General features: G+C 66.7%; 1 protein-coding gene across 1 annotated transcript in view; it reads right to left on the bottom strand.

Annotated features, from left to right (window-relative positions):
- Window positions 1-24,952, bottom strand: part of NOTCH1 (notch receptor 1) — a 47,061-nt gene that overhangs the window by 5,239 nt on the left and 16,870 nt on the right. The window contains exons 3-31 of the mRNA XM_082621215.1: window positions 21,598-21,860; window positions 20,724-21,062; window positions 18,519-18,641; window positions 17,786-18,019; window positions 17,258-17,413; window positions 16,929-17,114; window positions 16,468-16,581; window positions 15,608-15,721; window positions 15,073-15,306; window positions 14,887-14,997; window positions 14,119-14,311; window positions 12,342-12,487; window positions 11,987-12,100; window positions 10,173-10,292; window positions 9,709-9,861; window positions 8,797-9,025; window positions 7,885-8,086; window positions 6,954-7,107; window positions 6,641-6,825; window positions 6,053-6,185; window positions 5,630-5,887; window positions 5,443-5,555; window positions 4,160-4,731; window positions 3,557-3,952; window positions 2,822-2,970; window positions 1,877-2,093; window positions 1,632-1,719; window positions 1,367-1,532; window positions 473-768 (exon numbers count right to left, since the gene is read on the bottom strand). Coding sequence (XP_082477341.1) covers window positions 473-768; window positions 1,367-1,532; window positions 1,632-1,719; window positions 1,877-2,093; window positions 2,822-2,970; window positions 3,557-3,952; window positions 4,160-4,731; window positions 5,443-5,555; window positions 5,630-5,887; window positions 6,053-6,185; window positions 6,641-6,825; window positions 6,954-7,107; window positions 7,885-8,086; window positions 8,797-9,025; window positions 9,709-9,861; window positions 10,173-10,292; window positions 11,987-12,100; window positions 12,342-12,487; window positions 14,119-14,311; window positions 14,887-14,997; window positions 15,073-15,306; window positions 15,608-15,721; window positions 16,468-16,581; window positions 16,929-17,114; window positions 17,258-17,413; window positions 17,786-18,019; window positions 18,519-18,641; window positions 20,724-21,062; window positions 21,598-21,860 — 5,758 coding nt within the window. The remainder of the gene's footprint in view (window positions 1-472; window positions 769-1,366; window positions 1,533-1,631; window positions 1,720-1,876; window positions 2,094-2,821; window positions 2,971-3,556; window positions 3,953-4,159; window positions 4,732-5,442; window positions 5,556-5,629; window positions 5,888-6,052; window positions 6,186-6,640; window positions 6,826-6,953; window positions 7,108-7,884; window positions 8,087-8,796; window positions 9,026-9,708; window positions 9,862-10,172; window positions 10,293-11,986; window positions 12,101-12,341; window positions 12,488-14,118; window positions 14,312-14,886; window positions 14,998-15,072; window positions 15,307-15,607; window positions 15,722-16,467; window positions 16,582-16,928; window positions 17,115-17,257; window positions 17,414-17,785; window positions 18,020-18,518; window positions 18,642-20,723; window positions 21,063-21,597; window positions 21,861-24,952) is intronic.

Below are 24,952 nucleotides of genomic sequence, written 5' to 3'. Positions count from 1 at the left end.
AGACACTCCCCAGAGGCCCAGGCATCCAAGTCCCTAATCCACCCTGGTCCTGAGACCCCCAGCAAGGCCAGAGCCCCCAGTTTGCAGGCAGCAAACAGCAGCCTCCAGCCCTTCTCCCCACCGCCAGAGGCGACGCCTCCGGCCGAAGCAGGGAGGGAGGGCCAGGGCGGGAGGGGCAGACGCAGGGGACGGAGCCTGTCTTGGGTGAAGGCGAGGAGGCCCTGCTTCCTGCAGGTCCCCACGGCCTCCTGCTGGACCGCGGCTAGCCGGGCTCCCCCGCGAGGACGACACAGGGCTTTGATGCTCTCCCCGGCCTCGGGCCCCCTTCAGGGTGCAAAGGCTCGAGATGGGGAAGCGGGGAAGACGCCAGCTGCCCCTGCTCTGGCCACGCTTGGAATGAGGGCTCTGGGGCCACCCGCGAGGAGGGAAGGCGGGCGCAAGCTAGCAGAAGGGCGTGGGCACGGCTGCCCACCTGAAAGACACCCTGCGCGTCCGCAGCCACGGCCGCGTGCAGCGGGGTGCGTCCCATGTTGTCCTGGATGTTGGCGTCAGCGCCGGCCTCCAGCAGGCGCTTGGCCGCGTCAGAGCGCGAGTAGCGGGCAGCCAGGTGCAGGGCGGTCTCGCCGGTGCGGTCCGTCTGGTTGTGCAGGCTGGCGCCCTGGTAGATGAAGTCCGAGATGACCGCAGGCGCGTCCTCCTCCTCCTCGCTCTTGCCCGTCTCCAGGCCCCCTCCACTGCAGGAGGCTATCATGAGGGGCGTGAAGCCGTCTGCAGGGGCGGGACAGGGGCGGGGCCTGGTCAGGAAGGCTGGCCCCCAGCAGCTGCTCGGGGACTGTGACAACTGTGCGCAGTGGGCGGGCAGCCCTGTGGACACGTGGCCCACGGAGGCCACCCTGCCTGGGGCCAACGCAGCCCATCCAGGCTCCCCGAGGGCAGAGCCAAGTCCAGCTCCAGCGGGCTGGTGGGCGACAGAGACGCCGTCCGCTCCGCTCCCTGACCTGCCCGAGACCTTCACCAACAGCCCACCCAGGAGAGAGACCGCGTAAGAAATGGGTGGTTAGGAAACCAACACCTTGGGTGTCTCAAAAGAAGCGCTTTGGATCAAGAAATTAACTCGGAGGGCGGAGTGAGTTTTGAGACCGTCACCCCAAGGCGGGAGCCAGCGAGGAGGCTGAGTGACTCCCCGGGGTCCCCACCCGCTCCAAGGTCTCATCCCCCCAAAGCTGAGCTTCCAGGTACTGACCCCGAGGGCTCAGGGGAGGGGGGCAGGCGGGTCACGAGGTCAGGGAAGAGCAGGCTGCCCGAAGCGGCCAGGTGCCCCAGGGTGGAGCCCCGGAGGGTGGTGCGGGGGGCCGGCGGCACCTACCCGGCCCGCGGACATTGACGTCCATGCAGTCGGTGTCGGCCTCGCCCTGGGGTGGCGTGGGAGCCATGGCGGACACGCGGAGGTCAGCGGCGTCCAGGTGCTGCTGGGTCCACTGCCGGTGGTCTGTCTGGTCATCCAGGTCGGGAAGGACCACGGGCTCCTCGAACTAAGGAAGAGGGTCGCACAGAGGGCCACGTCCTAAGAGGCCGGGAGGGGTGAGGGGCGGGGGCGGGGGCGGGGGCGGGGCCCTGGAGCCCCGACTCACCCGGAACTTCTTGGCTTCCAGGCCCTCCTCGCCCCACTCGTTCTGGCTGTCGTCCATGAGGGCGCCGTCTGAGGCGTTCTTCAGGGGCCTGGGGGTGAGGGGGTGGGGAGGCGGGACTGAGCGGGGCTCCCGGGAGACCCCCGGCGCCCTGCCCGCGCCTGGCGTCCGAGGTGGGGCCCGTGGGTCCACAGGGGGCAGCCCCGTCTCCCGCAAGTCCCCCGGATGCCGCGGCCACGTCCACTAACTTGAGGCCCACGGAGTCCTCGCCGAGGGGCTCCCGCCGCTTCTTCTTGCTGGCCTCCGACACCTTGAAGCCCTCGGGGAACCAGAGCTGGCCATGCTGCCGCCGGCGCTTCCGCGACAGGAGCACCCCGCAGCCCACGAAGAAGAGCAGCACGAAGGCCGCCACGGCCACGTACATGAAGTGCAGCGGCGGGGGTGGGGGCGGCTCCACCGTCTCACCTGCGGGCACGGGGGCCGCGGGCGGGCGCCCGGACATCAGGCCGAGCTACCAGGCAGGCTGGCGGCCGGGGGCAGCGCACTGGCTCCACGGCCGGGCGCCTCCTCGCCCACTCTCCTCCATCCCGCCCCCCAAAATAAGGTCATTTTCTACGCGATTAATCAGAATTGCAAACTATCGCCAAATTCTCTCCTGCACCAGCCGGCTATCTGGAGACGGCTTTTACTTTTTTCTCCTTTAAGGGAGAAGGATTAGCCAACTTCAAATCACTGCACTTGCATTGAGCTGTTAAGACAAAGGATTTAGGGGGATTTTCGAGATACAAACTTCAACACTTCACATGACACCGATCAATTCTTTTCTCTCTCTCTCTCTTTTTTTTTTAAAAAAAGCTGTAATGATTTTGAAATAATACCCAACAAAGAAAAATCAGGAGGAAGGGGTGGGGCGAGAAAAAGGCTCCCACTTTCTGGTGGATGTGCTGGTTCCCCTGGGCCAGCCTCGCTGACAGCTGTCACTGCAGGGAGGCAGAGAGTGCGGGGCGGAAAATGCCAGCAGAGCGCTCCCGAAACCCTGGATGGCGTGACACCCCCGTGGGTGGCGAATGGCACGAAGAACGTGCGCACCGTGGAGGGGAGCCGGGAGACGGCCCCCTCCCAGGCGGACCCCGCCCAGGACACGCAAACACTCCCGAGGGAGTGTGGCTGGGCGAGCAGGGCGGGCCACTCACTCTGCACGGCCTCGATCTTGTAGGGGATGTTGAGGCTGCCCAGCGAGGCGAGTGCGCCCAGGAAGGCGGCCACGTCCGTGGCGCTCTGGAAGCACTGCGAGGACGACTGGACACACTGCCGGTTGTCGATCTCCAGGTAGACGATGGACCTGGGGGCGCGCCAGGGTCAGGGGGCTCGGACCCCAGCCTCCTCCCTGCGCCCACCCAACCCCCTGCCTCCAGGGACCAGCTCTGGCCCCTGTGGCATCACCCTGATGGGCGGGGGCAGAGGCACTCCCAGAACCCGAGGGGGCAGCCTGGGGCGGCGGGGCGCTGGGTCTGGACAGGAGCAACCCTGGAGGTGGCCGGCGCCCCTGCCCGCCCACCACGTCAGCCCCAGCAGGGCACACGTGGCTGCTCCTCAGACACTCCCCAGAGAGCTCTCGCCCCAACCCCGGCCCCGGGGCTCCCCTGGGTGCCGCGAGCTTCCCTGTTCCTCATCTCGGAAGGAAAGAGATGTCAGGAGCCTGATCCTCCCCCGAGAGCTGACCCCAGGCTCCAGGGCGTGGGCCAGGGGGTGAAGAGCCCCGGGGGGAATGCTGTCTCTGCCCCTCATGCCTCACAGGCCCCGTAAGTCCTGGGCCTCTTTCACCATGTAGTGGGAAGAGCGCTGACGCTCCAGGGTGGGGGGGGCCCAGACGGTCGGGGAGGGCCCGGCCTGCGGGGGTGGGAGGGGCCCCGCGGGAGCGCACTCACCCGCGGAGGTCCATGGGGTCCAGCTCCCTGCGCCGGCGCCCGACCCCGCTGCCCGGGAGCAGCGCGGCCCCGCCATCCACAGAGCGCCTGATGGGGTGCCTGTGCAGCTCCTCCTCACGGCCGTAGTAGGGGAAGATCATCTGCTGGCCGCTGGCATCGCGCCTGAAGACCACGTTCGTGTGCAGCAGGCGGCTGAGCTCACGCAGGAAGTGCAGGGAGTGGTTGCGCAGCTGCTCGGGCGGCATGAGCACCACCACTACCAGCGTGCCGGCCGCCAGCCGCTCGGGCACGTGCTCCGCGCAGTCCAGCCCGTCCCACTCGCACTCGGCGCTGTTGCAGCCCTGGTCGCAGTGCCCGTCCCTGAAGTGGTCCCTGCAGTACTGGTCGTACAGGGGGCTGTGGGCACACGGCACGCTCAGGGCTCCGCCCGCGCCGGGCCCCGGGGACCCCCGGCCGGCACCGGCCCTCCCGCTGCCCTGCCCGCGAGCCCGGCGTCCCTCCCGCGCCCGCGCCCCTTGCCCTGCCCCTGCCTGCGAGCGGACGGCTCCCTCGTGCTGCCCCGGGGCCCCCGCGGGGCGGAGCGGCCGTCCCCGTGGGCCTTACTTGCACGGGCCTTCTGCGCGCTGGCAATCGAAGCCGTCGAAGAGGCAGCCGGCCGAGTTGCACTGGCTGTCGCAGCGGCCGTCGCTGAAGTACTTCCAGCACTGCAGGGACTGAGCGCAGGTCTGCCAGGGGTCGTCGGAGCTGAGGGAGCAGTCGCCGCCGTCCCAGCCGCAGGCGTGGTTGTTGCACCGAAGGCTGCAGACCCGGTTGCCGGCCTCCTCGCGGCAGCCGGGGAGCTCGCAGGCCTCCTCGATCTGCGGCGGGGGGATGTCGAGGCCCACGCCACCGCCGAAGCTGTAGTCCAGGATGTGGCACAGGAGCCCGTTGAACTTGGCGGGGCACAGGCAGCGGTAGAAGGGGCTCTCGGACGTGGGCTCGCAGCTGCCCTGGTTGTAGCAGGGGTTGCCACCCGTGCAGGGGCTGCTGACGGGGAACTGGCACTCGGGGCCGGTGAAGGGGCCCAGGCACAGGCAGGTGGGGCTGCGCGGGCCCGAGATGCAGGTGCCGCCGTTGAGGCATCGCAGGCTGCCGCAGCTGCGTGCGTCGTTCTCACACGTGGCGCCCTCGAAGCCCTGCCGGGAGGGAGCCACACGGGGGGTGTCGGGGTGGGCCGGCTCCCCAGACGCCCAGGGACCCGCCCAGGCCTGGCCGTGCCTCTGCATCCCCCATCCCCCTTTCCCCGGGCAGCCGGACCCTTCAAAGAAAGTCGACATAAAACGCTCGGGGGTTCGCAGGGGTTGGGAGTGAGGGAAGAGGGGGCACAGGGGGGAGCGTGGGGCAGTTTTAGGGCACCAACAAACCCACGTGATCCTGCAACAGTGGACGTGTGACACTACACGTGTGTCAGACCCAAACACCGCAGGAGAGCAGACTTGACCTAACGGTGTATCAGTGCTGATCATTTAACAATGTATTGATGCTGGTGGTAAACGGTAACAGTGTTCCACGTGACGGCACGTTGCTGACAACCGGGAAACTAGGTGTGTGTGTGGGGGCGGGTACGTGGGAGCCCTCCTTCTGCACGACTTTTCTATAAAAGTGCTCTAAACATAAAGTTTATTGACACAAAGCACACGGTCTCGAGGGGAACAAGGAGGCTGGAGTCCAGACACTCAAGCCACCCTTGGTCCTCCGGCACGTGTGTGGGATGAGGGGAGGCGGGGTTCTCTGGCCACCTCAGTACCCCAGGTGCGCCAAGCGGGCGCGTACCCCTGTCACCTTCAGACCAGGGAGCCCTCCTGGCCGCACAGGGCCCCTCCCATCGCCTGCCCGGCTCTACCTACCGCTGGGCATTTGCAGATGAACCCGCGGGCGGTGTTGGAGGCCACGGCACAGCTGCCCCCGTTCTTGCAGGGCCTGTCCTTGCAGCCGTTGATGACCGACTCACAGCGGCGCCCTGGGGACGAGAGCAGGTGTGAGGGGCTGACCCCGACCCGGCACCGCTCCCTGCCCCCGGCCGGCGGCACCCACCGGTGTGGCCGGCACGGCACTCGCAGTGGAAAGCGTTGATGCGCTGCACGCAGTTCTGGGTGCCGCGGGCGTCGCAGGGGTTGGACAGGCACTCGTTGACATCACCCTCACAGCGCTCGCCCACGAAGCCGGGCGGGCAGGTGCAGCTGTAGCCGCCCACCTGGTCCACGCAGGTGCCGTTGTTAAAGCACTTGGGGCCCCGGGACACGGGATCGATGGGGGGGTTGCAGTCGTCCACGTTGATCTCGCAGTGCACGCCTGCAGGCCCAGGCACCGTCAGACCCCGTGCGGCTGCTCGCTGGCCCCGCTCCTCTCACAGGTGCGCCCCTCGGCCAGTGGTCAGGACCAGGGAGCCCAGACGCCCAGGATATGGACGCCGGCCACGGGCCCACACGCTCCCTCCCCGGGTGTGGCGTTGCCTACCCTGTGTGCCCCGGGGGCAGGAGCACTTGTAGGTGTTGGTGAGGTCGATGCAGGTGCCCCCGTTCCGGCACGGCTGGGACAGACACTCGTTGACCTCCTCGGAGCAGTTCACCCCGTGGTAGCCAGCCACGCACTGCAGGGGGACAGCGAGGGGGCGGGCCTGTGGCTCAGTGAGCCCCCCAACTCCCTGTGCAGGCTGATGGGGCCCATGAGTTGCCCTCTTGCCCAGCGAAGCTGGGGGTTCCTCCCACTTGGCGGACCCAGATGGAGACCCCGGGAAGGGCCCCGGTAAGCTGCAGTTTACTGGCCAAGGTGGGTATTACACCCGGTTCCCTAGCATAGAGGTGGGGGCCTTGGGGCAAATCTGGGGGAGGGGAAACCCCGCCCCATTTCCTCTTCCAGGTGCCCCCCCCAGGACAACTCCTCCAGGCAGTCTTTCCTGATTACCAAGCCCTCCCTTAATAAGACTGAAAGTTGTACACATCTATGGGCTTGGTCTTCCCTGCTGCACCGGCTCCCAGCCCAGGGCCCAGCCCTCGACGACACTCATACCAGACACGCGCACCCTCACCAGGGACGGGTCCCCACCTCGCAGGAGTAGCCACCAGGGTAGTCGGTGCAAGTGGCCCCGTTCTGGCAGGGGCTGGGTGAGCACTCGTCCACCTGGTCCTCGCAGTAGCTGCCCGTGTAGCCCGCTTGGCAGTGGCAGTGGTGCGTGTTGCCCACGTTCACGCACAGCCCTCCGTTCCGGCACAGGTGGGTAACGTTGATGCCTGCGGGGGGCGAGGTGGACGCAGCGTGAGGCCGGGCTCCCCTCCGGACAGCAAACCTCCTGACCTCAGAGGACAGACGCCCGGTGGCTGTGGGGAAGCCCGGGCCAGGTCGGGACACGGCCGGTTACCTTGCTGCCATGCGGCCACCTCACAGGAGACGCTGGGCACGTCGCAGTAGAGGCCAGTCCAGCCGCTGTGGCACTCACAGCGGTACAAGGCGTTGGTCTGCCAGCACCTGCCGCCATTCTTGCAGGGTGAGGAGTCACACCAGCGCACGAGGTTCTGGGGACGGCAGGGGGCAGCCTCGCTCGCAACGCCCCCACCCGCCAACTCCCAAGGGGCCCATCCCACCTGGCAGGGGGACACACACGCGCCAGAGAACCTCTCACCCAAGGTGGCTCGTGGCCCCATCCTATAGAAATGGACCCCGAGGCCCACGGGCGCCCCTGCTCAGGAACCGCCAGGGGCTGGGGAACCGCCAGGGGCTGGGGGGCAGGTCTCTCTCTTGTTCTGGGCCCTCGGTGAGTCCGGACCACCAGCTGCCTTTCCTTTTCTTTGGTGGGGGGAGGGGGCACGCCACGCGCCTTACGGGATCTTAGTTCCCCGACCGGGGATTGAACTCACGCCCTCCACAGTGAAAGTGCGGAGTCCTAACCACTGGACAGCCAGGGAATTCCCAGCTGCCTTTCCCTGAAGGAAGCTTTTTCTTAAGAAGTAAACAGCTCTTTTGCAACTGGTGTTTTATGTGAAAATCCTCAATGAATATAAACCTTCGATACCTTTACATATTTCCTATGAAAACACTGGCTTTTAGCTATCTTCCCCCAGATCAGGTGGGCCTCATTCTCGCTCCGTAAACCTCTGCTACCTGAGTTCAAGTTCTCCTCTGACTCCTTATCTGGCAGCTCAGCCCAGATCTCCAGGAGCCACCCCTGCCCCCTGAGCCTGGCCCTCTCACCCGTACCCCAGGGTGGTGAAGCCAGCTGGAGCTGAGGCGAGGGGGACCCAGTGGTGCGGCCGTGACGCTGAGTGGTGGGCACCCCTGCAGCCCTGACTCACCTGGCAGTTGAGGCCAGTGTAGCCCTGTGGGCAGGTGCACTTGTAGGTGCCATAGCTGTCGTGGCAGGTGCCACCGTGCAGGCAGGGCCGAGAGTCGCACTCGTTGACGTCGTGCTGGCAATAGCTGCCCGTGAAGCCTGGCGGGCACAGGCAGGTAAAGGAGTTGATGCCGTCCATGCAGGTACCGCCATTGAAGCAGGAGCTGGAGGTGGGTGGGCAGCGGGGGGGGGGGGGGCGCGTGGTGAGTGGGGGTGGGGGCAGCAGAACCCTGCCGAAGCAGGTGCCTCCACGCTGGCGTCTCCCCCTCGAATGTGTGGCCAACGGGGTCTAGTGCCAGGCCAGGCCAGGAACAGCCTCCCTGTGGCCAGCCAACAGGAGTCCCAGGAGGTCACCAACACAGGACCAGGGACCTCAGATTCCCACACCATGTCACACTTCCTTCCTTTGCCTTCTTATAACTCACGCTGAGAGGAGCTTCACTACACACGTGGTATATAGCGGTTAAGATAAAAAAAGGCAGAAACCAGAATTGCACAGACAACACGGGACACAGTTATGTCAGAAACCAGGGATGAGCTTCAACACTGAGCTTGCTGGCAACCAAGGCAAATAAGGAAACAAGATGGGTTACAAGGTCCTTGGTCTGAAAGAAGGAGGGACACCAGTTCTTCAGGATAAACCACCAGGGTCCCTGCTTCTAAGTAACACGGGTCAATGGACAATAGCTCTTTTAGGAGGAACAGCATCTGAGTCAACCCGACTGGCACCGTGTGCCCGCCAGGCAGACACCCGCTCGGTGCGCAGGTTGCCAGATGCTGCGTGGCCCTGCAGCCCGTCTGCCTCCCCACGTCGGCCTAAGGCGCGGGACCGCCCTGCACAGTGCCCATGCCGGTGGCCGAGGCCCCCACGCACCTCTCCGTGCAGTCAGGCGTGTCGTTCTCACAGTGGATCCCACTGAAGCCCGCGGGGCAGGTGCACGTGTAACTGTCCACGCAGTCGGTGCAGTTGGCGCCATTGCGGCAGGGGTCGCTGGCGCACTCGTTGATGTCCTCCTCGCAGAAGGCGCCCTGGAAGCCGGGCAGGCAGTCGCAGAAGGCCGTGTTGATGCCGTCTGTGCAGGAGCCCCCGTTGTGGCACGGGTCTGGGAGGGGAAGGGAGGGCAGGCCTGATGGGCGGGCACCACCCCCGCTGCCAGGGCAACGGAAGCTGCGGGGACCCCGGCACTGCCCCCACGGTGTCCGGCCAGGAGCCCCTGACCCGGCAGGCTGCATCACGGGCTTGGGGTCTACGCCCCTCCACGTGTTCCCGGTCCCCAGGCCACAAGGGCGGGGAGAATGCCCGGGCTTAACAGTGACACCAAGCAAGGCTGCAGTCAGTCTTCCCTGCTCGCCAGTGACGCCAGATGAGATACTCGGCTTCTCCGGGCGCCAAGGTCACGTGAACCAGGGGTCTGAGAGCCCCGCTCCTCAGGGGGTCACGACAAGAATAAGAGCCACGATGGACCGGGGCAGGCAAGGCCCTGGGGGAGGAGCCCTGGAGTCTGGTGGGGAGATGCCAGGATGGGCTTGAAGACTGGCAACCTGGCTCCAGAGCCTCCAGAACCACGTGGGAACACCTCGCTGGCCAACAGCAGCCACCCCCCCAGCACTTCCTCCAGCCCCTGACCGGGCGCCCTCCTGGAGGGTCCAGCTGGCCAGCGCCAACCCTGCACCCGGGCGCTGCCCCGTCCACTCTCCCAGCCGACCCCGACGAGCTCCCTGCCCTGAGCCCCCTGGGGAGGCAGGTCTGAGCATCTCAGGTGGACGCAGCTGGGCGGCCACTCACTGGGCCGGCAGTCGTCGACGTCCGTCTCGCAGTTACGCCCTGTGTAGCCGGCCTGGCAGTGGCAGCGGTAGCCACCATTGGTGTTCTGGCAGGAGGCTCCTGCGCGGCACGGGCTCTTCACGCACTCGTTGATGTCAATCTCGCAGGTCTGCCCTGGGGGAGGGGGAGAGGGAGCTGTCAGGTCAGCCCCCTCCCCACAGGACTCTCCCCTGCCCCCCAGAGGCGGGGCCTCCGCAGCCACGGGATGGTCCTCTGGGGGCGTCCCAGGAAGGAGGGGCTCTCTGACTTGCTGTCCCCCAAGGTGGGGCCGAGCAGGATGCAGACGTCCAAGGCTGGGAGGGCTCTGCAGCCCACCGGCTCATCTCCAAGGACGGGGAGCTCACTACCTCTTGCTCTACAGACGCCCAAGCTCCCCCGAACTCCCACCCGTCCCGTCCCAGCGCCTCCGGGGCTCGCTGGCTCACCCTGCCAGCCCACTGGGCAGGCGCAGGAGAAGCTCTCGTAGTCCTTGGACTCCTTGCACTCGCCGCCATTTCTGCAGGGGCCTGGGGCACATGGGGCCAGCACCACCTCGCACGTGGCTCCTGAGGGGAAGAGGCACAGGCGGGGAGCCCCGGCCCGGAGGGTTAACGCCCCGTGGCACCACCTGACAGAGACCACTGCGGCCACCGCCTGCGGGTGGTTCTACCACCAAAGCACATTTGGTTGCCCCGCAGGGGGGCATACGGTGTGGCACTGGAACCCCCGCGGGCGCCTGGCTGAGTCAGGACCCGAACACAAACCAGATGATCCCCTGCCCCGCGACGGGCTGTGGGGCACGGCCTGGGCCTCACCCCACTGAAAGTGCCAGCAGCAAGGGCTGGGCTGGGACCGATGCCCCCCACAACGTCACAGGGGCCTCAGACCTGCTCCCAGCCTCATGCCCCCTCCTCACCTCCTGGTAGCAGAGGGCCCTGCACTGAGCCGGCGGCCTGGGAGCTAACTCAGGGGCTCCGTGTCAAGGGCAGCAAGTGCCCAACGCAGGAGGCCACTGAACAAAGGCTGTGAGAGCAGAGGACGAGCCCTCGCTGCCGGGGACATGCCAGCCTCAGCCCCGAGCACGGGCTACTTCTCAGGGGAGCAGCGGGTGAGGTGTCAGGACCCCTGGGACGGGGATGGCAGTCTGGCTAGACCCCCGTGCACACTGGGTGACTTTTCCTCCCTGAAAGCCCTACACAGGGCTTCCTGTTTACAGCCCACGGGACTGAGTCCTGAGGCCGCGAGGAAGCGTTATCTTCCCCGTGGCCCATTATCTCCCTGGCCCTCGGGTGTGATTGTCCAGAGCCTTTCTTTCTATCGGTTTCCACGGCGACCCGGGCAGGCAGGAAATTCGCTAGAGTTTCCGACAATTGTGCAGAGGGAAGCAGGAAGCGGGCAGACGGGAAGCAGGTCAGCACAGGCCGGCTCCTCCCCGCCGGCCCTCCGGCCCCCGATGTCAACGTGTCCGCAAGGGACTCGGGTGCGCCCTGGGCGCGGAAGGCCCTGGGCGGCCACCAGGGGAGAGTTTCCTCACTGGGGCAAGAGAGAAAGTCCAGCTCCCCAGCTTTGGTCAAAGAAAACACTGCTCTGGCCATGGGCTGCCCGATGTCATGAGAACCACAGCCATGGGCCCCGCCCCGCCCGCCGGGGCCCTCTCAGGACCGCTGGGGGCCACGGCCGTCCCCGGTAGCAGCACCCTCTGCCCCCTTCCCGCGGGGCTGGTGGCCCTAGTCGTTGAGGACTTGTATTTTTTAACACTTGGCAAATCTCTTCTAAGGAGGGGACCATATCTCGCGATCCCCTTGGCCAGGCCAGTGGCAGAGGCTGAGACGCCCGGGGACGCGTCTCCCGCCGCTCTCAGCGGGAACAGAGGGCTCCTTGTTTCCCCACACAAAGAGGGCCCGCCATCAAAGGAACCCCTCAGGCCCGGCCAGCGGCTGGGGAGGGCGGCCTGGCCCCCGGGGGCCCAAGCAGCATGGACGTTGGGCCGTGGAGGCCAACAGCCCAGGCCCAGCTCCCAGCTCTGCCACCAAGGGGGCCACCGCACCAGATAGAATACTCGAGACCTACTTATACTACAACCGCCCCCCAGGCACCCGGTATTTTGTGGGCTCATCTGGCAATGGCACCTGCAGGGCGAGGCCCTGACGTGGCCAGGCCCAAGTACAGAGCAGAGCCTTCGGGATGCCCGCTGAGCCCCGGAAGCCACCGCGTAGCCCTCAGGCACCGCTCCCGTGGGTGGCCCAGGCCCCGCCCTCACCTGCGTAGGGCAGGAGGCAGTTGCACTTGAACCCGGCCACGTCGTCGATACACGTGCCCTGGTTCAGACACGGGTTGGACGCGCACTCGTTGACGTTGGTCTGGCAGTTGGGGCCTGGAGAGGGAGGGACAGCAGTCAGCGTGGCCGCCACCCTGGGGGCTGTGGCCAGGTCCCACCTGGTGCGGAGGAAGGGCCCTGCGCTGAGCCTGGGGCCTGGCGTCGACCCCAGCAGGTCTGTACCCGCCCCCCCACCCCAGGGAGGGAGCTGCCACGGGTCGCGGTGGCTGGACCTGTGTCCTGGCTCCGCGCTGCCGCCCTGGGGGCCCGCTCTGCACCAGGAGCCGCGCCCACTCACCACTGAAGCCTTCCCGGCAGGCGCACACGTAGCCGCTGGTCATGTCCTTGCAGGAGCCGCCGTTGACGCAGGGGTTTGACTCACACTCGTTGTTGTTGATGTCACAGTTTGCCCCACTCCACCCGGGGTCACAGTCACACTTGTACCTGCAGAGGTGACCACACGGCAGCTCAGGTGTGGCCCAGGAGGGGAGGGGCCTAGGCTGGGGGCACTCCCCACTCTGCCACCTTCCTGTGATCTGAATGGACGGAGGCGCCGGTCCGCTCTGACCCTCGGAGTCCTTTTTTTTTTTTTTTTTTTCCCGGTACGCGGGCCTCTCACTGTTGTGGCCTCTCCCGTCGCAGAGCACAGGCTCCAGACACGCAGGCTCAGCAGCCATGGCTCACAGGGCCAGCCGCGCCGTGGCACGTGGGATCTTCCTGGACCGGGGCACGAACCCGTGTCCCCTGCATCGGCAGGCAGACTCTCAACCACTGCGCCACCAGGGAAGCCCCCTCGGAGTCCTTTAAACACCTTTAAATAGCCCACCTTGCCCAAGAAGGTGGTGAGGGTTTGTTAAACTAGATTGGGGACGGTGCCCAGTTCAGGGCACTGGTCAGAAGGCCCTCCTCCATTCACTCCTGTGTGGCCCTGAACGGTGTGCTGCCCTCTCTGTGCCAAACAGGGGCATGGGGTCCCTGCCCATGTCAATGGCCCCATCTACACAGAGCAGTGCCGGGCACATAATGGGTGTCAGAAACTAAAAGTAAGCTTCTCTACACTCTAATATTGATGCCACATATGTAGGGGGTTTCCCACACCACGCAATCCTCCAGCTCTGGGGACACCAGCTGAGTATCCCACAGTTCATTTCTGGCACTAACTACCTGGGGTCAGCGCAGACCCCATCGATAGGGCTCGGTCCCACAAGACCGGCCCCGAGTCAGACACTCACCTGAAGTCCCAGGTTATCACCTGTACTTCTGAGCGAACAGCTATGAATCAGACCCTTTCTTGCTGCTAGAATGGCTCACAAACTCAGGAAAACAGTTTACTTACAAGATTAGTGGTCTATTATAAGAGGTGAAACTCAGGAACAGCCCAATGGAAGAGATGCACAGGGCCAGGTACAGGGCAGGGCTCCGAGCTGCTCCCGCCACCCCTGCGCCTGTTCACCGACACGGAAGCTCTCTGAACTCCTGCACTTTGCATTTTTATGGAGGGGTCCTCACACAGGCGTGACCAACTTCGATCACTGGCTGTTGGCGATTAACTCACCCTGCAGCCCCTCTCCCCTCCTTGGAGGTCAGGGTGGGGCTCAAAGATCCAACCCCCCTGACACGGTTCCCCGGCACCCAGCCTCCTCCTCAGGTGTGCTTGAAAGGGGCTTTGACAAATAACCAAAGCTACTCCTTCCACTTGTCTAGATCTGAGTGATTTCAGGAACCAGGACAAAGACCAGAACATCATCTCATCATGCCGTGATGCCACAGAAACCCTGCCTGCGGCCACGGCACAAATGTGTTTCCCGAGCGCACACTGTGGCCCGTGAGACGACAGAGCCCAGGGCAGCGCTGGGCACAGGCCAGGAGCTGAGCGAGTGCCCAACGGCACATTTCAGGCCACCAACGGCAGATCCGTTCTTGAGGGGCACCCACCCACTCAGCCCAGGGCCCACCGCTGGCCAGTCCAGGGCTTCACGACTGCCCCTCCCTGGCCCGCCAGCCGCCGGCCCCCGAGCAGGCCGCCTCCCTGCGGCAGAGCTCCCGAGGATGCAGAGTGCGGGGCGGCCCCGTACCCGTTGAGGCTGTCCCGGCAGGCCCCGTGGATGCAGGGGTTGCTGCTGCACTCGTTGACCTCGGACAGGCAGGTGGGGTCGTGGTAGCCCTCGGGGCAGCGGCAGGTGAAGCCGTTGACGCCGTCCTCGCAGGTGCCGCCGTTGTGACAGGGGTTGTCCGCGCACTCATCGATGTTGATGTGGCACATGCTCCCTGCGGGCGGTGGGACGGGGTGGCGGCTCAGACACTCACGCCCACCGCCCCAGGAGGGAGAGTGGGAGGGGACTCGGTGAGTGGGTCCCAGCCCTCGGGGCCTCTGTCTCCCCCTCCGTGAAAGCCCCTCCCCAGGTCCTTCCGAGACGCAGGCTCCCACCCACACAAACTCCCCTCCCCGGGCCCAGGGGCCGAGCTGGCTGGTGAGGGCTGAGGCTCAGGAGGCCCCGGACACCCTCAGGGCAGAGGGCCGTGGAGAGAAGCACGTGTGCCGGGAGCTTGGCTCTGCTCTGGGCCTGCTGGGCCGGCTGTGACCAGGAACGAGAGCCTCAGGGATGCCCGTCCAGTGCCGGCCGGAGCCCCGACCCTTCTGTGGTCTCTGCCACCGTTGCCAAAGCTGGTGGTCTGACAGCTGGGCCCTGGGCGGTGGGCGGCCTACACCATCCTGCCCCCACGGTCCCCAGACCTGGTCCATCCCGGAGACCCTGTGAGCACAGCCTGGGCCGCCGAGGCGAGGCCGTGACGAGGGCCGGGGGGACAGAGCCCTGCGGGTCCCCGAGCCCCGGGCGGCTCACCGGTGTAGCCCGGCTCACACACACACTCGTAGCCGTCAATCTTGTCCAGACACGTGCCCGAGTCACAGGGGTTGCTGGCACAGTCGTCCAGGTTGATCTCACAGTTGGGTCCTGGCGGTGGGAGACAAGAGGTGGTCAGTGCCCGCCCCCGTCCCCAGCCCCCCAGTCACAGCCCCGGCCAGGCACCTGTGGTCCCCTTGAGGCAGAAGCAGAGGTAGGCATTGTCGCGGTCCTGGCAGGTGCCCCCATGGCGGCAGGGCTGGCTGTGGCATTCGTTGATGTTGGTCTCGCAGTGGTGGCCCGTGTAGCCCGGCCGGCACAGGCAGGTGAAGGTGGCAACGCCGTCCTTGCAGGACCCGTAGTGGCAGGGGTCGGGGTCGCACTCGTTAATGTCCACCTCACAGTGGGGCCCTGTGTAGCCTGCAGGGCGGGGGCTGAGAGGCTAAGTGGGGCTGCTCCCCGGGCACGCGGCCGTCCCATCCCAGGACGCCACCAACCAACCCAGGGTTACTTGCACTCCTGCCGGGGGAGACTGGGGATGTCTGGGGACGTCCCCCACTGCCCGGGTCAAAGCCTCACCTTGCTCTTGGCCCCTGGACCAGAGGCCCCAGAATGAGGGGTCACTTTCCCAGCCTCAGCTCTCGGCTGCTCCCCCTCCCTGGACCCTACACGCCGGCTTTCCCTCCCCCCGGCTCAGCCTGGCCGTTGGGCGGCCCCGCACCTTCTGTGCACACGCAGGTGTAGGTGTTGGGCCCGTCCAGGCACTTGGCGCCATTCCTGCAGGGCGTGCTTGCACACTCGTCCACGTCGTACTGGCACAGGTGCCCGGTGAAGCCTGCAGCCGGGGAGAGGGACGGCGGTCAGACACGATGGGTGCAGCGGCCCCACGGCCAGCCAAGGGCAGGGAATGCCTGGGAGGGCCCCTTGAGAGTGCTTTGGCCGGGGCTGGGCCAGCCCCCCATTCTCTTCTCGGCCCCTTTCAGCTCCCGCCCTTCGGGTCACACGCCTCCCGCTCCCTCATACGGGGGCCTCTGCCCCAGACTGACTCCGGTTGCTATGGCTACAGCCTCGTCGGGCTGAGAATCGGGTTCCCGGCTCGGTGTCTCGAACAGCTGATTTGCATCTCGGGAGGTCCAAGGCTCTGACCCACAACACTTCCCCGGACCCGGCGTCCCCCAGCCCCCAGCCCCCAGCCCTCCCCTGGGACAGACTAGGGCCCCCAAAGGCTCCTTAGGCCCTCCTGGGCATCATGTCCACTTCAGGTTGGCAGAGACGGGCAGCCAGGGCAGGCTAGACCTCCTCCCGTCGAGGTCCCTCAGGGGTCGGCGAGCACACTGCTGCTCCCAGGGACCCGGCAGCAGGAAGGAGGGTCTCTGGGTCCCGGGCTCCCCAGCGAGGTCGGGGGCCAGGCCCCCCTGCCCAACCCAGCCTTGCCCATTGGGGGAAGCCTGAAAATACCCCCACCCACTCCCGAGGTGAAAGTCGGCAGTCTCCCACCCAGCCCCTGGGGGACCCAACCCGGCAGCCCTCAGGGACGGCGGGGCGCTCCTGCGCGGGGGGCACGGCTGTGGCCGGCCTCACCTGTAGGACACTCGCACGTGAACTCGTTGATCTTGTCCAGGCAGCGGCCATTCTGGAGGCAGGGGCTGCTGGCACACTCGTCCGTGTTCACTTCGCAGTGCACGCCCTCGTAGCCTGGGGGGAGGGGGTGGTCAAGGGGTGCAGGGGACCGTGACCCACCTCGGCGGCCCTCACCACAGCTGAGGGCTCGGGATGCACAAAGGAACACCCTGCCCCCTCCACACCTGCTCCCCGGGGCTGACCCAGCTGCCCAGCTCTGGCCTGCTCTCTGTTGTGCCCCATGGGCCTGGCTTGGTCTCCCCAGATACCCGCCGGGGCCGTGGCCTGGGTGGGCACGGAGGCCGGGGGCAGAGCAGATGCGGCCGGGGTGCTCCCTGGGGTCCATCGGCCTTGACGCGGCTTCCCCACCCCCGCGTGTCAGGCGGTGCCCCTGACGGTCGGGCGGGAGGCCGGCCGCATACCGGGCATGCAGATGCACTGGAACTCCCCAATCTGGTCCAGGCAGGTGGCGTCGTTCTGACATGGGTTCGACACACACTCGTTGACGTCGATCTCGCAGCGCGGGCCGGTGTAGCCCTGCAGACACTGGCACTCGAAGGAGCCCAGCGTGTTGATGCACTTGCCCGCGTGCTCACAGGGGTTGGCGCCTGGAGGGGGGCGGGCACGGCGTGGTGAGGGGCTGCTCCGGGAGCTCTGGCCTCCACAACACTCTGGGGTGTGCCCGCCTCCCCCATCAGACTATTCCCACCAGGCTCCCCAGCGCCCTGGCCGCCCCCTCAGCTGCCCGTACCCAGCGAGCACTCGTCCACATCCTGGCTGCAGGCCGGCCCCGTGTAGCCCGAGGGGCAGGTGCAGATGGCCTTGCCGTTGACGGGGTTGGTGTCACAGTTGGAGCCCTCATTGCAGGGGTTGCTGATGCAGGCGTCATTGAGGTGGCACAGCAGACCTGGATACGGGGCGGCAGGGGTCAGCCGAGGCGCTGCCCCCTGGCCTGGGGACGGGGCTGCCCACAGCCGGGGTCCACCCCCACCTGGCTACCCAGGGAGCCCCCCCCCCACTGTGCCACAGCTAATGACCCTGTGGAGCGTCCCATGATGCCCGAGTCACTCCGGGAGGTTTGCCGCCAGCAGCCCTGACGGCAGGCAACGCCCCAGCCCCGCCAGCCCCTTCACCCCAGAAAGGCCCCTTTTGGGGTCACCCTCACAGGCCCCGCAAAGCTGCAGCCCGTGTGTCTGCACAAGGCCACGCATGCGAGCCCTGACCCGAGGGGGCCCACGGCCGGGCGGGGGCAACGAGAACCCGCCGCATCGGCACTCACCCGTGCGCCCGTGGGGACACTCGCAGTAGAAGGAGGCCACGCGGTCATGGCAGGTGGCGCCGTGGAAGCAGGAGGCACTGGCGCAGTCATCAATGTTCTCACTGCAGTCCTCGCCCGTCCAGCCGTTGACACACACGCAGTTGTAGCCGCCGTGGGCGTTGTGGCAGGTCCCGCCGTTCTGGCAGGCGTTAGGCATGAGCTGGCACTCGTCCACGTCCTCGGTGCAGTGCTGACCTGCGGGGGCCGGGACCGTCGGGCCGGGCGGCGCCTCCAGACCCTCAGCCACAGCCGAGACCCTCCCCTCGGGGCGCAGGCCCCCTCCACCAGGAAGCCTTCCCTCATGACTCCTCCCCCTGCACCCCTGGCGCCAGAGGGGGCCTCATCTGACTGCTATGCAGGCACAGGTGCACTGGGGTCCACACTCGTCTGTGGGCGGGGCCAGCGTGCTACCGGCCAGTGTCCCCGTGTCCTGCCCGGCAGCTGGGCTCCAACTGGGGACCTGATTCTGGCTCAGGGCTGCCCGGGGCCAGGCTGCAAATGGCCCGCACAGACCAGCTGATGCCACATCTGTGCTGGCTGCTGGGGCGGAGGCCGGAGAGCCCCGCGGCAGGGCAGCCCCAGGTCACTCCGGAATCCTTCCCGGCCTGGACCAGGTAATCGGGGCCCCTCTGGCCCGCCACGTGCGTGTGCTCCAGCAGTGGTGGTGCCCACCCGGGCCTCCCCGTGCATGCACCTGTCCACTCCGGGGGGCAGCGGCAGTTGTAAGTGTTCACGCCGTCCACACAGGCGCCTCCGTTCTTGCAGTTGTTTCCTGGACAGTCGTCAATGTTTGCCTCGCAGTTCTGGCCGGTGAAGCCTGTGTGGCAGGGGGGAGCCAGGGGCCCGGTCAAGCCTCCCCACAGGGCTGGGCAGCGCACGTCCCGGCCCTCACCTTCCCTGCCACGCTCAACCTGGCCTCTGGCTTCTTCCTGGCTGCACCCACGACTGCACCCTACTCTGGACAGAGAGCTGTCCCTCCATGGCCTACCCTGTGATGCCCGCTGCCTCACAAGCCTCGGGGTCCACGCCCCACCCTTCCCACTCCTGTGACCAGGACAGGCGACACATTCCTCTCTAAGGAATCATTTTGTAAAGAGCCAGCTGAACAGACAGGGACTCAGGATTACAGGGTTCTAGAGGCTCTGCTGTAAAAGACGTTCCGTGTAGTGGCTCCAGTAACTGGGCACTGCCTGCTGGCTCGCCCCATGCTGGGGGTTCTCTGCAACACCCCTGTGTGCGGCCACAGATACCCCACCTTGCAGGGGCTGCACTGGGCCTGGGGGCCCCCCCCCAAGCAGGGAACCGGAGCGGGGAGACAGTGGGACCCACGTGGGCAGTCCTGGGGGGATGGCAGGTGTGGCCCTTGGCTTCCCAGGAACAGAGGCGCGGGCAGGGCCCACATCCTCCCCCAGCCTGGGCTCACCTCTGCAGCACCAACTCCGCGGCCAGCCAGTTAGCTATTAATCCATTCAACTCCCGCTGGTTCAATAATCAACCCAGAAAGGGGCGTCTGGCAATAGCCCAACCTGCAGCCAGTTACTGATTAATGCTGCTCCCGGGGTGCCTTGGGACTCCCCCTGCCCCTCCCTCTGAGGCCCCCGTACGGGAGCCCGGAGCCCTCGCTCCAGACCCCCTTGTATGCGGTGGGCTGGATGCACTGCTTCTCCCTGGCCTTGGAGGGTGAGTTCTAAAGCAGGATGGGTCTCACCTCACCCCCCGAGGTGGGCCCACACCTGCTCCAGGTGTGCAGCGTCCTCTGGCTGGCCCCCCACTCTGCCCACCTCCACGGCCCCGCTTGACCCACGTGGCCAGACACAAGGTCCCAGGCCTGGGGTCCCACAACCACCAAAAAGGCATTTGAACCCAGAACCGAGGGGCACGCGCCTGGCCCAGCCCCCTGTGGACAGCTGAGCAGCCCCGCCGGGCGGCCCGCAGCGCCGCGGCAGGCAGGCGGTGAGGGAAGCGCCACTGGCATGCAGGAAGTGCACGCGCCAGGCGTCTGCACGCAGAGGCGGCCGCTGCAGTGACAAGGCCCGGGGCTCATGGACGGTGGGAGAGCAAGCACTTCCTCTTTGCAGGGGCCGAGCTGGGCCGCGGCAGCGTGGGGGCTGGGGCGACCCTCGGCTCACCCCTGGGTCAGCCAGACCCTGGGCTCCCCTCCAGCACCCAAACCCCAGCCCCACCTCCTCACCCCGCCCCCCTCCTGGAACACCCTTCCCTTCCTCGTTCCTGCCTAACCGCCTAACCGCCAGCGCGCAGCTGACGGACGAGAGGTCTTCGAGCCGCTTTGTCGTTACTAGTATTTTTAGGTCACCAGCAGCAAAACTGACTCAAATGAAAACTACAGTAGCAAGTCTGGGACACACAACAGGGAGACTGGAGCTGCTGGGGGTGGGGGGCTGTGCCCGTCACCGTCGCCCCACCGGTGGGAGACCAGCGGGGCCAGGAGGAAGGGCCACCACTGGGGCAAGTGACGCGTAAGCCCCAGCCTCACTGTCCCCACCTCGGGGAAACAGGGGAAGCCCGGGGGCCGCACGAGCAAGGGTGCTCCCTGCTGCCCTGGAGAGTTCTGTAACGTGCACGTGGTCCCAGGGCGCTCAAGATTCGGGGCTTCCTGAGTGGCCTGGAGAAGGCTGGCGGCAGGTGGGGAGCATCAGGGGTCACAGGCCCAGCTGTCTGGTCACAGCGGACCCATCCCCAGGCAGAAGTGGGTGGGCGGGTGCCTAACGGGCGGCTGCCATTCCAGCCCCGCCCCTACACCACACCCAAGTCTGCCTTCCAATCGCCCACGCTCCGTGGACGTCCACCCCCAGGCCCAGCCGGCCCTGCTCCAGCCCTGTGCTCCCTCCGCCCTGGGCACCCCTGGCCCTCCCACCAGGCAGGGGCCAGCAAGCGGTACCTGGAAGGCAGGCGCACTCATGGGCGGTGTCCCCTGTGGGGCGGCAGGTGCCCCCGTTCTGGCAGGGGGAGGGGCTGCAGGGTACGTAGGGCAGCTCGCAGTGGGGGCCGGTGTGGGTGGCACGGCAGGCACAGCGGTAGGAGCCGACCTCATTGTGGCAGGTGCCACCGTGGTGGCAGAGCCCGGGGTTCTGGCCGCACTCGTTGACGTCCTGCCTGCAGGTGGGGCCGTGGAAGCCGGGTGGGCAGCCGCAGATGTACGAGGCCTCGAAGGGCAGGCACTGGCCACCGTTGGCACAGGGATTGGAGGCGCAGGGGTCGGCCTGCTGGCATGTCTTCCCTGGCGGGGGAGGGGCGAAGGGGGTCAGCCGGCCTCCCTGCTCCCCGCGCCGGGCCGCCCCAAGAGCCGGGGGCGGCCTCCAGGCACCACGGAGGAGGTGCCAGCCGGGGATGGACCCCACGGCGTCGGCTCCCGACACCTCGGGACCCCGACAGCTTAGGGGCTGAGTGACCGTCGCAGGATGCACGGTGGCAGGCGCCCCTCCAGAGCCCATGTTCTTAAACTCTGGTGCCTGCAGTGACGCCACGGCTCCTGCAGGGGGGCCTGCACTCCTGGCAGGAGGGAGGTGGGAGTCTCCCCTTTGCTCACAGAGGCAGGCAGGGGTGGGGCCCTCCAGAGCTGGAGAGGGGCGTGGGGACCCTCCGGGGGGGTGGGGCTCTGCGCCACTTCTGGATCACGGACCCCAGCAGCCGAGCAAAGCCGTCCCCAGCCACACAGACGGGGCCGGCATCTGCTGTGCGGGCAGCTGGGGGAGGGCCGGGGCCTGCCCACCCCTCTCGAGGGCCACAGCCCCGTCTCCCGCCGGCGTCCTCACCTGACCAGCCCGGGGGGCAGAGGCACTTGTACTCGGTGAGAGTGAGCAGGTCACAGGTGCCGCCGTTGAGGCAGGGGCTGGCGAGGCAGGCATGGTCGCGGGGCGTCAGGCACAGCGGCCCTGAGAAGCCCAGGCGGCAGCGGCAGGCGTAGTCCACCAGCCCGTCGCGCTCCACCGTGTGGCACGTCCCGCCGTTCTTGCAGGGGGCGCTGAGGCAGGGGTTGGGCGCCTGGCATCGCTGGCCCGCAAAGGCTCCGCTGCAGCTGCGGTAGACACACCGGGGCAGTGAGTGCCCGCTCCCCAGCCAGCTGCCCGCCACCAGCCCCGGCGTTGGTGGGGCCCCGCCCTGGGCAGCGGGCATAACCGGCTGCGGCCCCTCGAGGAGAGAGGGGAAGTTCTGGGACCAGAGGGGGTGGTGGTTGCCCATATCACCAGTGTGCCAAACGCCACTGAACTGTGCACTTTTAAGTGGTTAATTTTATATTAAGTGAATTTCATCTCCACAGAGAAAAGTGATGTTAATTGGAGAAACTAGAGACCAGAGTGTTCGATGGGTGCCGCGTAGGTTTCAGAACTCACGGGGGCATCCGTCTGCACCCTGGCAAGCCACCGAGAGGGGACCACATGGCAGACACAGCCGTCCTCTGCCGAGGGGAACGGTGGTCTGTAAAATCTTTAGTTTCGGGGGCATGCCTGCTTTTTCTCCTCTTTAGCTTTTTGGTAATGAATGTACATTATTTGGTTAATAAAAGAGTTCACAGCTTGTTTTCTTTCAACATCGACAGGAGAGCAAACGTGGAAACGACTGCCAACACGACGTGGCCTGGCTTCCCATTTCCTTTGCGACGTGGAGTTCTTTGTCAGGGGTCTGATGTGCTGGGGACCGTGCTGGTCGGCACCCATCCCCACCCACATGTACCACCCAGACACGGCTTTTCCACTGTGCAGTCAAGGCTTCACGACAGAGGTCCACACGACGCCAGCCAGGAGCAGAGGCAGCCGCTGCCCAGCTGGAGAAGCCGGGGTCCAGGAGGACCACTGCTCTGGCAAGCCGGCACGCTCCCCGGGTACTCACTGCCCAGGCTGTGACTGGAAGCAGGTGAGCCAGGGGGACGGCGGCCTGTCTCCCCTGCCCCCAGGCCTGGTGCCATGCATTCCCTGCAGGGAAGGGCTCAGCGCTTGCCATCCCCACCCCGGGGCCCCCCTCGGCCACCTGTCGCCTCGGCTTCTGGGGGCTGGGCCATCAACTGCCCCCGCGAGGTCACCTCGCGGCCTTGCACTCGAGGAAAAATCTCAGGAAAGGCTCTGGGAGCAGCCAGGCATCACTCTTCCCAGCGGCAAAGCCTCTGAGGTGGAACGCTCCTGGCCTGGCCCCCAGCCTGCAGCAGCCTGAGAAGGCGGCCCCAACGCTGGGCCCACAGCTCTGGGCACCTGTGGGCGGGGCCTCCTCCCACCTGGCGGGGCAGCAGGGGGTGCTGCCAGGAGCCTGGGGTCCCCTGGATGAAGAGAGGGCCCTCCTGAGCCCGGACCATCCCACCTTCCAGAGCCCACCAGAACCCCTGCCCCCAACAAATGCCAGCCCCCGACTCCCTCCCCACCTGCCTGTCCTGGGGGCTAAAATCAAAGCTGCACAGGCAAGAAGGGGAGGGGCGGCCCCTGGAGAGGCCCTTCCCCAGGGCTGGTGGTGGCAGTGTGGGGCGGCCGGGGTCTGTGCATTTCTCAGCAGCTGGGCTGCTCCCCTGTCCCCGTGGCCTGGGAGGCATCTGTCTCCCTGAAGCCTTTTATCTGTGGCTGTGGCTTGGGTAGGGCAGGCGGGGAGGACGCAAAATGGCCACTCCGGCCCACCATCTGTTGCCAGAAGCCAAAAGTCCCCAACCAACTGGCTTAAAGAAAACCAGCTGCCCTCTGGGAGGGGTCCAGGGGAGGTAACTCAGGCCTGAGCCAGCCCGCTCAGGAAGTGGGGGGTGGCTAGCTCCTCGCGAGGGACACAGACCCCAGCACGCGGTCCCCGTGCCGCTGGCGCCCTGGCACCTTGGCTCCTGCAAGGCCACACCCCAGAGCCTGGGGAAGGTGGGGTGACCCGCACTGTGCGTGGATCCAGTTACAGGCCGCCTGGTCCCAGCGCCCTGGGGTGGGAGGGGAAGACCCAGGGGGCAGCACCCCCCCCACCTCTCAACGCCCCCCGTCGTCAGGCAGGAGCTGGCTGCAGCTCCTGCTCGGAGAAAAGGTTCTTTTTCCTTCCCCAGCTACTGACGGAGCAGGCAGGCGGTGCTAGGCAGGTGCTAGGTCATCAAAGCGGGATGGGAGCCAGTCCTGTCCACGCCTCCCTCTCGCCTCTGGGCCCTGCCCCCATCCCGCCAACTCCAAGGGGAGGGAAGCCCACCCGCGTGGGCAAGATGAGGCGGGCCTGCCCCACGGCTTTCAGGGGAATCCACACGAGGCTGCCCAGCACCGTCCTTCTTGTAGGCGAGGGCTGCATCAATGGTCCCGGGGCGGGGGGGCACCCTGGGGCCTGCCGCCACTAGAGCAGTCCCCTGCTCAGCCGTGTTCCCAAGTGGACCAGGAGGGCCCACTCGGATGCACAACCCTAGACCCTCCAGCCATGGGGCAGTGCGCCCCTGAACCAACCGCCCTCCGTCCCATCCTGAATGGGGAGCCTAACATGGAGGACTGTGGGAGAATCCGCCTGGACCGGGAGCATCCTGGCCAGTGAGGTTGTATTATGCTGGGCCGGCAAGAGGGAAAACGCACCCAGTAAATCAGGCGTCGGCAGCGCGGACAAAGGGCGGCTGGGGAGCAGGTGCGCCTGTGGCTGGGTACGCGGGCAGCAGCTGCTGCAGGCCCGGGCGCGGTGGCCGCCAACCCCAGTGGGCGGGGCAGGAGCCAGGGAGGCCCCTCTGTGGGGAAGGCGGCAGCTGAGGGGGCCCATTGTCCTCCCCACTCCCGCCCAGGCCTGGTGGACGCTGCCGTGAAGGCATGCTGCCCATCCAGGCTGGCTCCGGGGCTGGGCCTGGGCCTGGCCGCCGTCCACCAGCACCCCAGCCAGGGGACGGGCAGGGCAGGAGGGAGGGGCAGCCTCTGGGGGTGGGACTGCCGAGGCAGGTGCTTCGTGGGGTGTGAGGTACGCCCAGGGTCTGGCCGGGAGCCTCAGCTGGGAGGGAGGAAGCCCTGAGCCAGGCGGGCAGGGTCTGGGCCTGGGGCGGGGTGGGGGGTGGCGGAGCAGCTTTCAGCCAGTCCCGGAGGCCACTCCCCAGCGCCCCCCACCCCCACCCCCGAGTTCTGTCCCTGCTCTGGCCAGCCTCCAGCCACGCCCCCTCTGTCCCCTGGACCTGTCTGCACCTCTCTCTTACCCTGG

The sequence above is a fragment of the Mesoplodon mirus genome (assembly GCF_964341445.2).
Source record: "Mesoplodon mirus genome assembly, chromosome: 1".
NCBI lineage: Eukaryota > Metazoa > Chordata > Mammalia > Artiodactyla > Ziphiidae > Mesoplodon > Mesoplodon mirus.
The sequence above is the reverse complement of the archived record's forward strand: the minus strand, read 5'-3'. Positions and strand labels throughout refer to the sequence as shown.